Genomic DNA, 12,126 nt, shown 5'->3' on the forward strand with positions numbered 1-12,126 from the left:
TGAGCGACTAAACCACCAGCACCACCCTCACAAGCTGCCCCACAGAAGACTGTCCTCTGCATCTTGTCTTGCCTAGACCATGTCAGATCTGGTCCCTCCTTATCCCTTTGCCCTCCTCCAATCTATCCTTACCCTACAGTCAGCATGGCCCTATAGCCAGCATTGAAACACACAAGAGGCAGCGTCACAACTCTGCTCAAAACTCTCCAGTGCTCCCAGTTCACTCAGGGTCGAAGTGGGTGTCCCTGCAGATTGGACAATGTGCTGATGATCGTCCATCTCCCTGAGTATTCTCCCCTCCCCACTTACTTTACTCCCATCACTGTGGCCCCTCAGTGCTCCTTGGAAACACCAAGCACACCCGTTTGCTATCCTCTCTACGGGGATATTCTAGCCCCAGATACTCACATGGGTTTCCATACAGCTCCTTAAAGTTCTGCCCTGCTGTCAACTGCTCAGTTTTCTGGCCACCTGTTCAAACTGTGACAACTGCTACTACCCCACGTGCTTGCGTGCTAAGTCATTTCAGTCGTGTCCGACTCTTTGTGACCCTATGGACTGTAGCCCACCAGGCTCCCCCTGTCCATGGGATTCTCCAAGCAAGAACACTGGAGTGAGCTTCTCCAGGGGGTCTTCCTGACTCAGGGATCAAACCCACGGCTCTTAGGTCTCCTGCATTAGCAGGTGGATTCCTTACCACTAGCACCACCTGAGAAGCCCATGCTACACGCATCCTTAATTTATTTCTCTTGTTAACACTCAATACCTACTAATGTCCTGATAACTTATGTGTAAACTTGTCCCAACCAGAATGGAAGCTCCATGACAGCAAAGGAGTATTATCTATTTTGTTTACCACCTGGCACTGAGAAGTCATTCAGTAAATACTAGCTGAACTGAAATTTTGCCTTGAGTTGGCATTTATGTATATGTCTTACCTTTTTTAGCAAAGTAGAAGCTCTATCAGGATGGATCTTGTCTTGATTATCCTCGTTTTCCCTGTGTCCCTTACCCTAATGCCTTACCTATCATAAGCTCTCAAAAAATACCTGTGAAATGCTAGATGGGCTAGAAGAATGAAAGTGAAAGTGAAGCCGCTCAGTCGTGTCCGACTCTTTGCGACCCGTGGACTGTAGCCCACCAAGCTCCTCTGTCCATGGGATTCTCCAGGAAAGAATACTGGAGTGGGTTGCCATTTCCTTCTCCAGGGGATCTTCCCAACCCAGGGATCAAACCCAACTAGGAGAATACAACCATCTAAATGTGGCCCCAAGAGGTACTATAATAGGTTTCTTTACTAAATTTATATATAAGAAACTTTGCTACCCCAAAATGACACTAACTATTAAAAAGTGACATCAATACAGCCAACTCCCTCCTCTTAAGGAAGATTATACTCACCTTTGCTGGTTCGGAAGGTGAGCATGGCAGGCTGTCCTTCCCCGGCGGCACTCCTCGCCACCATCAAAACTTCGTAGAGACTCGATGGCTCCAGTTCCGTTAAATGGAGCTCATTCTCACTTCCTGGGACTCGAACTGTGTGCCAGCTTCCCACGACACCAACACCATCCTCCAGCTACCCAAGCGAAAACAAGGCATTTTTCAAAAACGGAGACATAGGGCAGAAAAACCTTTCCATTTCAATTGGATAAAAATTAGAAGTCCTTCAATTCCAAAATGAATCAGGGGAAGCGATGCACCATCAAAAGTGAAAGAGACACAGTGCCTCTTCCAATTAAGAACTATAAGGTGACCTGTAGTGAGAAGTTTGGGATTCTCACTGTTTTTGAAAAAGTCTACTGCTCATCAGCTGCCACTAACTTATGGCCTCAAGGAAGTTACTTGATTACCCAGTCATTTCCTTTCCTGGTAATGGAAACATTGCTCCTTTCTTACTGGACTAATGGGAGAATTAAATAAGTAAACAATAATATGTATTAATGATAATATATAATATACACAATACCTGAGAAATCACAGTTCATGTTCACATCTGTATAAATTATGCAATTATGCATTATATATTTCTAACAGTCTTGCTTCATTTTTTCATACTGTTTATTGAGTTGAAGGAAAGAAAAAGAGATCCAATCTGTTATGCCTTCATTAATAAAACCAAGAGCCAACATTCATGGAAGTTTTCATGTGGACAGGATTACCAGTGAAACTTCCTTCATCTAGAATCATCAAGTTAAAAACAGTGAATAAACTTCCAAGTATCATTATGTTAATTTTTCCAGATATTAAAAATATTACTGTAGGGGGAGAAATGGAGTGGGAGGCTGGAACAGCAGATGTAAGCTTTTATACATAGAATGGAAAAACAAGGTCTTACTATACAGTACAGAGAACTAGATATTCAATATCCAACGATAAACTATAACGGAAAGGAATATTTTTTAAAAATGTATATATAGGAATAACTGAATCCCTATGCTGTACAGCAGTAATTAACATTGTGAATACTATACTTCAATTTAAAAAATACCTAAAGGATAAAAAAATATTCCTATTAAAGGATGGATACCAAAACATCCTGAATATAGACAATTATTTTAAATACGAGTACATCTCCTCCCATTTCATTTACTAATCTCATTAAACAAAGAGGGGAGGATTTTCATTTTGTTTCAATATAAGCCTGTGGATAAAAAATATCATCTGAAAAATCAATTGAGACAGACCAACGTTTACCATAACAAATAACCAAACAATGAAAAATATTAATACAATTAGGAAGACAACTGGAAACGAAAATATTAATCAGAGATGATAATGGACAACTTTGTTCAAACAGTGGTTTCTAATAAGAAATTGCTTCTTTGCTAAATAAACTGTCTTCTGCCACTTCACAGAGGGAAGGAATTACTTTTTAAAAAGCAGTTTATAAAGCTTTACACCCAAGGGGTTAAAATGTTTGATTAAAAAGGTCAGGAATCCCTGGCAGCCCAGTGGTTAGGACTTGGGGCTTTCACTGCCAGGGCCAGGGTTCCATGCCTGGTTGGGGAAATAAGATTCCTCAAACCCCAAGGAACGGTCAACAAAACAACTGTCAAGTCACTCGGTTCTTAAAATCCCAATCTGGGGGAGGTTATCTGTACTTTATTCTTACTGTCTTTATAAGACTGGTGAACCCAGCATGACTGCTGACTCTCTCCCAAACCCATCGCCCTGGCATACTCCTGCTCTGCTTCCTGCCACTCCACAAGTGCGAAAGACAGCAAGCATGTGTTACACACAGGATGCGGGGATGTGAGAAGAGAAAGATCATAAACGAGAAGACATTACCTTTCGATACTTCACGAAATAGGCATTGATGGGCAGCCCGCCGTCCTTCCCAGCCCTCCAGACCAGGCTGTAGGTATCTGGCGTGTGTGTCTGAGGGGGGCTCAAAATGATGGGGGCATCAGGGACAGAGGTGCCACTAGCGTTTTTCTCTGATGATGATTCCTTGGCAATGGAATGTTCTTTCACCGGAAATGAGCTCAATAACCCAGTTTCTGAATCATCACCTTTATCATTCTGAGTGGGATCAGAAGATGTGACTATTTCTGCTTTGGTGTCTGTCTCAAAAGGAACTGCAGAGAAAGAAAGAGGAGATTGAAGAAATTCATCATTTCAGGGTCACTCACACATTGTGCTGTCATCTAACACAATGTTAGCACAATTTGAGCCCTAGTAGTTAAAACAGGCAACGTTTCAACTTATAATTCGTGGAGACATCTCATCTCCAGTTGCTACTGCTGTCATTCAGTCACTAAATCATGTCTGACTCTTTGCAACCCCACAGACGGCAGCACACCAGGCTTCCCTTTCCTTCACTATCTCCTGGAGTTTGCTCAAGTTCATGTCTATTTAGTCGGTGATACTATTTAACCATCTCATCCTGTGTCATCCCCTTCTCCTCCTGCCCTCAATCTTTCCCAGCACCAGAGTCTTTTCCAAGGAGTCAGCTCTTCACATCAGGTGGCCAACATACTGGAGCTTCAGCTTCAGCATCAGTCCTTCCAGTGAATATTCAGGGTTGATTTCTTTTAGGATTGACTGGTTTGATCTCCAGTAGCTATCTACTACTCACGAAGGAGCAAATTAATTTTCTGAAAAAGCAGTTCTACAATGCAGTAGTTTAGTAGCTAGTACTAGCGCTAAGTTGTTTTAGTCGTTTCTGACTCTTTGAGACTCTGTGGACCATAGTCCACCAGATTCTGTTCAAGGGATTCTTCAAGCAACAATACTGGAGTGGGTTGCCATTCCCTCCTCCTGGGGATTTTCCCAACATAGGGATCGAACCCAGGTCTCTGCTGTGAAAGGATGCGATTTTCCCCTTCTCTACGCTAGCAGTCCCTCTTTTACAACAACAACTTGCTAGTATAACCTCTGAAGATTTTAAGTTGGCAAACGATGAACTTTTACTCTAACTGGTAAATGAAACACAATGAGTAATGCATTCCCTTGGGAACAAAATAACGTAAGTAGCAAAGAAAAGATCAAGAGTTAGACCATTACCTACTGGGTAGCTAGTCCCCAAAGGTCCCTTAGTATCAACACTCTTGGGCAGTCCCCTCCTATGCTGAATCGGGCTACCCGTGAGTGGCTGTAACCAATGCCAAGCCCAGGAGAGACTGTGGTCTTCAGGCTTAAGCCTTAAGAAGGTCTGGCACCCCTACCAGAGCTCTACCACATACAGACGTCCCAGCTAGCCATGGAGAGAAGTGACCAGGGAAGGGACAGAGGGAGAAAGGGAGAGAAATGGAGGGGGGCGGGAGGGAGAGGAGGGCATGCGGGTGGAGTCCAGCCCTCACAAAGATGCCACACGTGTGAGTGGAGCCACTTTAGCTGTTCCAGCCCCAGGTGCTCTCTGATCACAAAGGTCTAAGAGACCCCAAGCAAGGCCCACAGAATGGCCCACTTTATCCAGTTAACCCACTGACCTGTAAGATAATAAAGGACCTGTTAAGTTGTTCATCAGATATAACTACCCCCAAAGATGGTTTTTCCAGTAGTCATGTATGGATGTGAAAGTTGGACCATAAAGAAGGCTGAATGCTGAAGAAGTGATGCTTTTGAACTGTGGCACTGGAGAAGACTCTCGAGAGTCCCTCAGACAGCAAGAAGATCAAACCAGTCAATCCTAAAGGAAATCAATCCTGAATATTCATTGGAAGGACCGATGTTGAAGCTGAAGCTCCAATACTCTGGCCACCTGACGCAAAGAACCGACTCATTAGAAAAGACCCTGATGCTAGGAAAGACTGAAGGCAGGAGAAGAAGGCGAGAACAGAGGATGAGATAGTTGGATGGCATCACAGACTCAATGCACATGAGTTTTCGAAAACTCCAGGAGATGGTGAAGGACAGGGAAGCCTGGCATGCTGCAATCCATGGGGTCGCAAAGAGTCAGACATGACTGAGCAACTGAACAACAGCAAAAGCTGAACAACTTAACACCTGGGCTTCCCTGGTGGCTCAGATGGCAAAGAATCTGCCTGCAACGCAGGAGACTTGAGTTCGATCCCTGAGTCGGGAAGATTCCCTGGAGAAGGGAATGGCCACCCACTCCGGTATTCTTGCCTGGAGAATTTCAGGACAGAGGAGCCTGGTGGGCTACCATCCATGGGGTTGCAAAGAGTCAGACAAGACAGACTGCATACAACATACAGATAACTAAGTACCTCTACTATACTCGGAAGACAAGTCCTAGACAAGAGGGAGGAAATGAAGCAAGACTAGCAAAGGTAAAGGAAGAATTTACTTGTTTCCGTTTTTTTTTTTTTCTGGATAAAATAGAAGGTTGGCTTAAGAAATTGCCAGTCTATATCATGGTAAGCGCAATAAGAAAAAGGCAAATTCCACAGGATATCACTTATATGCAGAATCTAAAATATGACACAAACGAACTTATCTACAGACACAGAGAACAGGCTTGCGGTTGCCAAAGGGAAAGTGGGGTGGAGGAGGGACTGACTAGTCGCTTGGTGTTAGCCGAGGTGCAAAGTATTATATATATAATAGATAAACAAGGTCCTCCTGTATAGCACAGGGAACTATATTCAACATACTGTAATAAACCAGAATGGAAAAGAATATGAAAAATGTATTATATGGATAACTAAATCACTTTGCTGTACAGCAAAAATTAACAAGGCTCTGTAAATCAACTATCCTTCAAAAAATAAATTTTTTAAAAACTGCCAATCTAAAAACCGCCTTAATATTCACTACTAAGAGTGTACAGAATACATAGAGGAAGGTAAAAATAATTTATTTGTGCTGAAAAAAATAAATAGGTCGCCTACACCCAAAAAGAATTACAGAGCACATATTACGTGCTCAGCATGGAGCCAGACGTTCAATAACCATCATCTCATTTAATTCTCAAAACAACATTCTTAGGAAGATAGTAATACTTCCATTTTACAGATGAAGAAATTTGGGTTCTGAGAGATTAAGCGACAACAGCTGGCAGAAGAATGTCAGTGGTGCTGCTGTGAAAAAATGAGAGAGCAATTTATGAAAACAAATAAACTGCCAACACAATAAAACCCAAGAACTGACAGCCTGGTCCCTCTAAAGTGCTATTAACACAGACAACGCAAGGTCTCCTACTTCTGCAGAGGAAGGGAGCCTAGGAAACAACAGCAGAGTCTCTTTTCCACAATGAAGTCAGATTCCTGGTAAAAGGTGGGAGTATTTTTAGAATGACTGCAGCTTCATAGAGAACCAACCAGAAAACAGGGCTAACAGTGGGAGGTCAGTTCTCTGTTTGTTTAAAAGAGAGAAAAGGTGTCCCAGAAGCTTTCTCCATCAAAGAAAACAAGAAGCTAGTGGAAAAATAAGATAGAAGAAAATTAATTAAGTTCACTGAGACAACTTCCAAATATTGCTCCTGGAACAGGCGTGTTTACTTAGTGAGTCAGAATGAGGGCTGGATGTGAAGGGTGTGGCTGGGAGCCTGCTCATGCAGAGATGGATTCTAGCAAGTGGAGGCAATTAGTTGTGGCTTAGGGTAGTGGAGAAGGACCTTTTTATCATTAGTGTTTCATGCATCCTCTGGGCAGGTCACCACTGGGAAGTGGTATTTGGCTGTAGAAGAGTTTGAATACCACATGCCGCAGTTTATACAGAGGCATGAGAAGAATGCAATGTTACAGCCTGTGTCTGCTGCAGGAGTATCAAAATTCCACTTGTGTTATTCGGGCTGCAATGAGACTTTTCCGTAACTTTTATTGAAAAGGAGATTCAATTAATTTTCTTCTACTGTTCCCAACAGCACAATTAGAGCGCTCACAAGATGCCAGATACAATGCATAAAGCCTTCACAGTACTTTCCAAAGGTTCTTCACATTCATGATCTCAATTTACCTTCAAAGCAGCTCTTTTTGGAAAAGATCCTGATGCTGGGAAAAGACTGAGGGCAAGAGAAAAGGGGGGCAACAGAGGATAAGATGGTCGGATGGCATCACTGACTCAATGGACACGAGTCTGCAAAAACTCCAGGAGACAATGAAAGACAGGGAAGCCTGGTGTTCATGGAGTCGCAAAGAGCTGGACATAGCGACTGAACAACAACTCTTTTTATCTTCAAAACAACTCTGAAATGGTCATCTAAAAGAGACATCTAGCATTTTTTATGGTAGAGTGTTTTTTGAATTGGAAAAGAAATTGATAAAACCCTGGCTTTCTGAGTACTATGACAGTGGCCATGTTTATGAGTAAATGACTCTTGAGTTGAAACCAAGTCAACAGGGAACAGAACCAAATCTGCCTAAGTGGTTCCCACTGTGACCACTCAAACCAGCAACCCCACTGCAAACTATTTAGGACCCTAGGCCAATTTTCACTATAGTTTTGAAGAGTTACAACTCACTCTACAAATATTTGCACATCCAGAACCTCAAAAACCCAAGGTCTCTGGGAAGAAAAAAAGGTGAGGAAGTGATTCATCTTGCTTACTGCTCTCTTCACAATAAACAAAGTAAAGGCTGTCAGCACACTAGAATTTAATAATAGGCTCAGACTTCCAGGGAAAGAATTGGGTTGTTATGTGCTGTTTTGAGCTTTAATAGACTCAGCTAGATTTTGATAATTATTGTAGAGCATGTAAAAGGGACAATGGAGGACCACTCGGGCAGGATGTGGTTCATGGGGTTACTATACATTAAAAAATGATATTTATCAAGATATAAAATCCTGGGGGTGAGGGGGATCTTCAAAATCTAAAAATATCTTATCTAAACAAATTACGTATCTTCAAAGTACTTTGGATTTCTCATATTTAAAGTGAGGCAATTAGGGGGACTTCCTGATGGTGCAGAGGTTAAGACTGCACTTCCAATGCAGAGGACTTGAGTTCAATCCCTACGTGGGGGAAGTAAGATCCCACAAGACACAGCATGGCCAAAAAAATTAAAAAGTAAATAAATGAGTAAGTAAAATGAGGCACTCAGACAACTAGCCACTTACTTGTCCCAACAGCTATGACTGGGATGTCTATAGCTCCATCTTCCCCTTATTTACATAAAATAACCACTTCAGCCAAATGCTCTACCCTAGCAGTACCTGCATTATACATCTTGCCGCTAACAATTTTGAGCAGAGCCACTCCTATTTTTGCTTGGCAGACTGATACATAAACACACACACATATACACATCCATTAAGTGTGTGTAAATCTTTGTAACACTTAACTACTTTTCTATACTTACGGATTTTTTAAGGTTTACTAAAATCAGAGACTATTTCTTCATTCCTTAAACACTACCACAAAGTGTTAGTTGCTCAGTCGTGTCTGACTCTTTGCAGCCGCATGGACTGTAGCCCTCCAGGCTCCTCTGTCCATGGAATTCTCCAGGGAAGAACACTGGAGTGGGTTGCCATGCCCTCCTCCAGGGGATCTTTCCAACCCAGGGATCTAACCTGGGTCTCCTGCTTTGCAAGCAAATTCTTTACCATCTGAGCCACCAGGGAAGCACAAGGGATAATTATAATTTAAAAATAATCAGATGGCAATAATTATAACCCAATACTTAGTATTTATTGAAGGCTTTCTATTAATACTTCCAGACACTGTTCTAAGCACTTTACAGATATAATCTCCTTGAATTCTCACACCAGCCCTATGAGTAGGGCACCTTCTCTAATGCCCACTGATATTAGATTTGATTGTGAATTAAGTCAAATCTGAATTAATTTGAATAATATTGATATTCTAAATACCAGTACTCCAAATTAAGTCATTATCATCCAACATCAGTAAAAATAAAAAGAATAGTATACATCTTGTTAGAAAAATAACTTTGAAGAAGGATGAGGCAAATATATAGATGGGGACTTTCCTGGGGGGCTCAGCTGGTAAAGAATCTCCCTGCCAATGCAGGAGATGCAAGAGACTTGGGTTTGAAGTATATCTTAATAAGTCTGGGCTTCCCTGGTACCTCAGCTGGTAAAGAATCTGCCTGCAATGGAGAAGACCCCAATTCGATTCCTGGGTTGGGAAGATGCCCTGCAGAAGGGATAGGCTACCCACTACAATATTCTTTCTTGGAGAATTCGATGGACAGAGGAGCCTGGCAGGCTCTAGTCCAAGGGTTTGCAAAGAGTTGGACATGACTGAGCGACTTTCACTTAATAAGTTCAACAATCTCTAAAAAATGTATATTTTATTTTATCCCCTACTATCAAAGAAACCCATTCACCTGGAAAAAGATACTAATGACAACTCACCAACCGTAAGGACGGCTTCCGACCGTGTGGTGCCATGCGCGTTTGTGGCTTCACAGGTGTACTTCCCGGCGTGTTCTCGAGTAACAGCCTGAATGTACAGAGAGCTTGAGCCTGGCCGGGATGTGAAAGGCTCTGGGTCAGAACTCCCAGGTCTTAATAAGTGGGGTTTTCGGGATTTAGATCTAAGAGCTTGAGACAGATGGCTGGTTATCAGCCCGTGCTTGTCGTGCCAATGGATGGTGGGCACTGGTACCCCAGTGGCATTGCAGGACAAAGTCAGAGAGCCACCAACGGCCACCTCTACACTTGCTGGCGCTCTGATTATAATGGGCTTGAGTCCACCGCCTATTAAAGAAAAATGATTCGCATGTAAAAATTAAGCACATTATATACAGTATCTACAATGCAAAATAATTTCATCCTATTGCATAAATGTAAATACAGAACTGTGAAGAGAGCTTGCCCACAGGTATCTTCAGCACATCACTGCAAACACAAAACATGTGAAGCCAAAGCCTCAGACATTACCATGAAAAAGGTGTAAAGAAGTATAAGACTAAGCAACAGGCCTTCAAAAAAGAAAAGTTGGTTCCAGGAGGCATAAATCTGATCACAGAAGTTCTGGGAGAAAAACCTGTTCTGAATTGTAGTTGATAAATGTATTTCTGACCATATACATGAATAAATTTTTGTTTCTAAACTAAGGTGGCACCACCTCCTTTCTTTTGGTCCCAGGTATTTTGGAGGCATATATTTCATAACCTCACAATAGAATATTGACACTTGACATTTTCTCCAGCACATCTTTCTCCTTTTCTAGTCCTACTTCCTGCGTTTGACAAAGTCATTCAACAATTACCAGATTTCTGAATTTTTGACCACCTAGCAATGGCACCCCACTCCATTACTCTTGCCTGGAAAATCCCATGGATGGAGGAGCCTGGAAGGCTGTAGTCCATGGGGTCGCTAAGAGTTGGACATGACTGAGCAACATCATTTTCACTTTTCCCTTTCATGCATTGGAGAAGGACATGGCAACCCACTCCAGTGTTCTTGCCGGGAGAATCCCAGGGACGGGGGAGCCTGGTGGGCTGCCGTCTACGGGGTCGCACAGAGTCGGATAAGCGACACAGACTGAAGCGACTTGGCAGCAGTACATGCAAAATGCTATCTCAGGGGTCATAACCTGCCCTTCCCTCAGTACCAGTGAGGTTGCACATCTTTTCGTGTGTTTATCTGCTACTCATATTTTCTTCCTCTGTCAAATACCTTTTGTCCTTTTTTCTACTGGGTCCTGTATCTTTTTCATAATGGTTCTGGATTCTTTGTAACTACATATTGTTGTTTTGTGAGTTACATTTGTTACTAGTATTTTCTGTTTTTCTTTTCATTTTAATGGTATCTTTTAATAATAAGAATGCTTTAATTTTAATGTGGTCACACCAATCTTTTCTTAAAAAATTAGCCTAAAATTTCTCGTTAAAAAGTTTTACCTAGATCATATATTCTTCTATATTTTCTTGAAAAACTTCACCATTTTGCCTTTCATATATAGGTCTTTAACCCACTGGAAATTAGCCTTTGTGCATCAGAGATTTAATTTCTTCTTCTCCATTTGGATAACCAGTTATCCCACATGGAAACCTGGAAAGGATATCCTTCCCTTGGTGATCTGCAGTGCCACCTAGGTCCAGTCCTTACCTGCATATCCTTCATGACGAATATGTCATGACGAATCCTTCTCTGTCTTGTTCCAAGAGTATACTTGTCTTTTCCTGCACCAATAATACATCACTGTCTTTTTTAAAAAATAATAATTTTATTTATTTGTTCACTTATTTTTGGCTGTTCTGGATCCTCACCACTGCTCAGGCTTTTCTCTCGTTGCGGGGAGTGGGGACTACCCTCTAGCTGAGGTGTGCAGGCTTCTCATTGTGGTGGCTTCTCTTACTGCAGAGCACCAGCTCTAGGGGGCCCGGGCTTCAGCAGTTGAGGCTCCCAGGCTCTAGAGCACAGGCTCAAGAGTTGTGGGTTTAGCTGTGGAATCCTTCCAGGCCAGGGATCAAACTCCAGTCTCCAGCATTGACAGGCGGATTTGCCACCACTGAGCCACCAGGGAAGACCTATCTTAATTACTATACATTTTTGTATATGTTCTAACATCTGCTAAAGCAAGGCCCCCCACATTCTTGTTCTTCTTTTAGAGTGTCTTAGCTATTCTTGGGCTTTTGATCATCCACATGATTTAGAATTAGTTTGTCTAAGTCCTCAAACTAGTGGTAGGATTTAGTTGAAATTGCACGAATCTATAGAAAGCCTTTGGAAAGCCCTGAGGAGTATGTTAATACTGAATTTTGGTATCCATGAACTGTTATATATTTCCATGTACTTGGACCTTTTTAA

At 42.1% G+C, this 12,126-nt stretch overlaps 1 protein-coding gene across 10 annotated transcripts in view; it reads right to left on the minus strand.

Moving 5' to 3' along the window:
* The window catches only part of CDON (cell adhesion associated, oncogene regulated), a 98,768-nt gene that overhangs the window by 42,391 nt on the left and 44,251 nt on the right, over positions 1–12,126 (minus strand). For all 10 annotated transcript variants that reach the window (XR_009597826.1, XR_009597828.1, XR_009597827.1 and 7 more), the window contains 3 exons: positions 9,724–10,068; positions 3,289–3,578; positions 1,402–1,576 (listed from right to left, as the gene is read on the minus strand). Coding sequence is in view for 6 of the 10 variants with exons in the window: in XM_060404000.1 (XP_060259983.1) it covers positions 1,402–1,576; positions 3,289–3,578; positions 9,724–10,068 (810 nt within the window). In the remaining 4 variants the exon portion in view is untranslated. The remainder of the gene's footprint in view (positions 1–1,401; positions 1,577–3,288; positions 3,579–9,723; positions 10,069–12,126) is intronic.

Source organism: Ovis aries, chromosome 21 (genome assembly GCF_016772045.2).
Source record: "Ovis aries strain OAR_USU_Benz2616 breed Rambouillet chromosome 21, ARS-UI_Ramb_v3.0, whole genome shotgun sequence".
Classification (NCBI taxonomy): domain Eukaryota; kingdom Metazoa; phylum Chordata; class Mammalia; order Artiodactyla; family Bovidae; genus Ovis; species Ovis aries.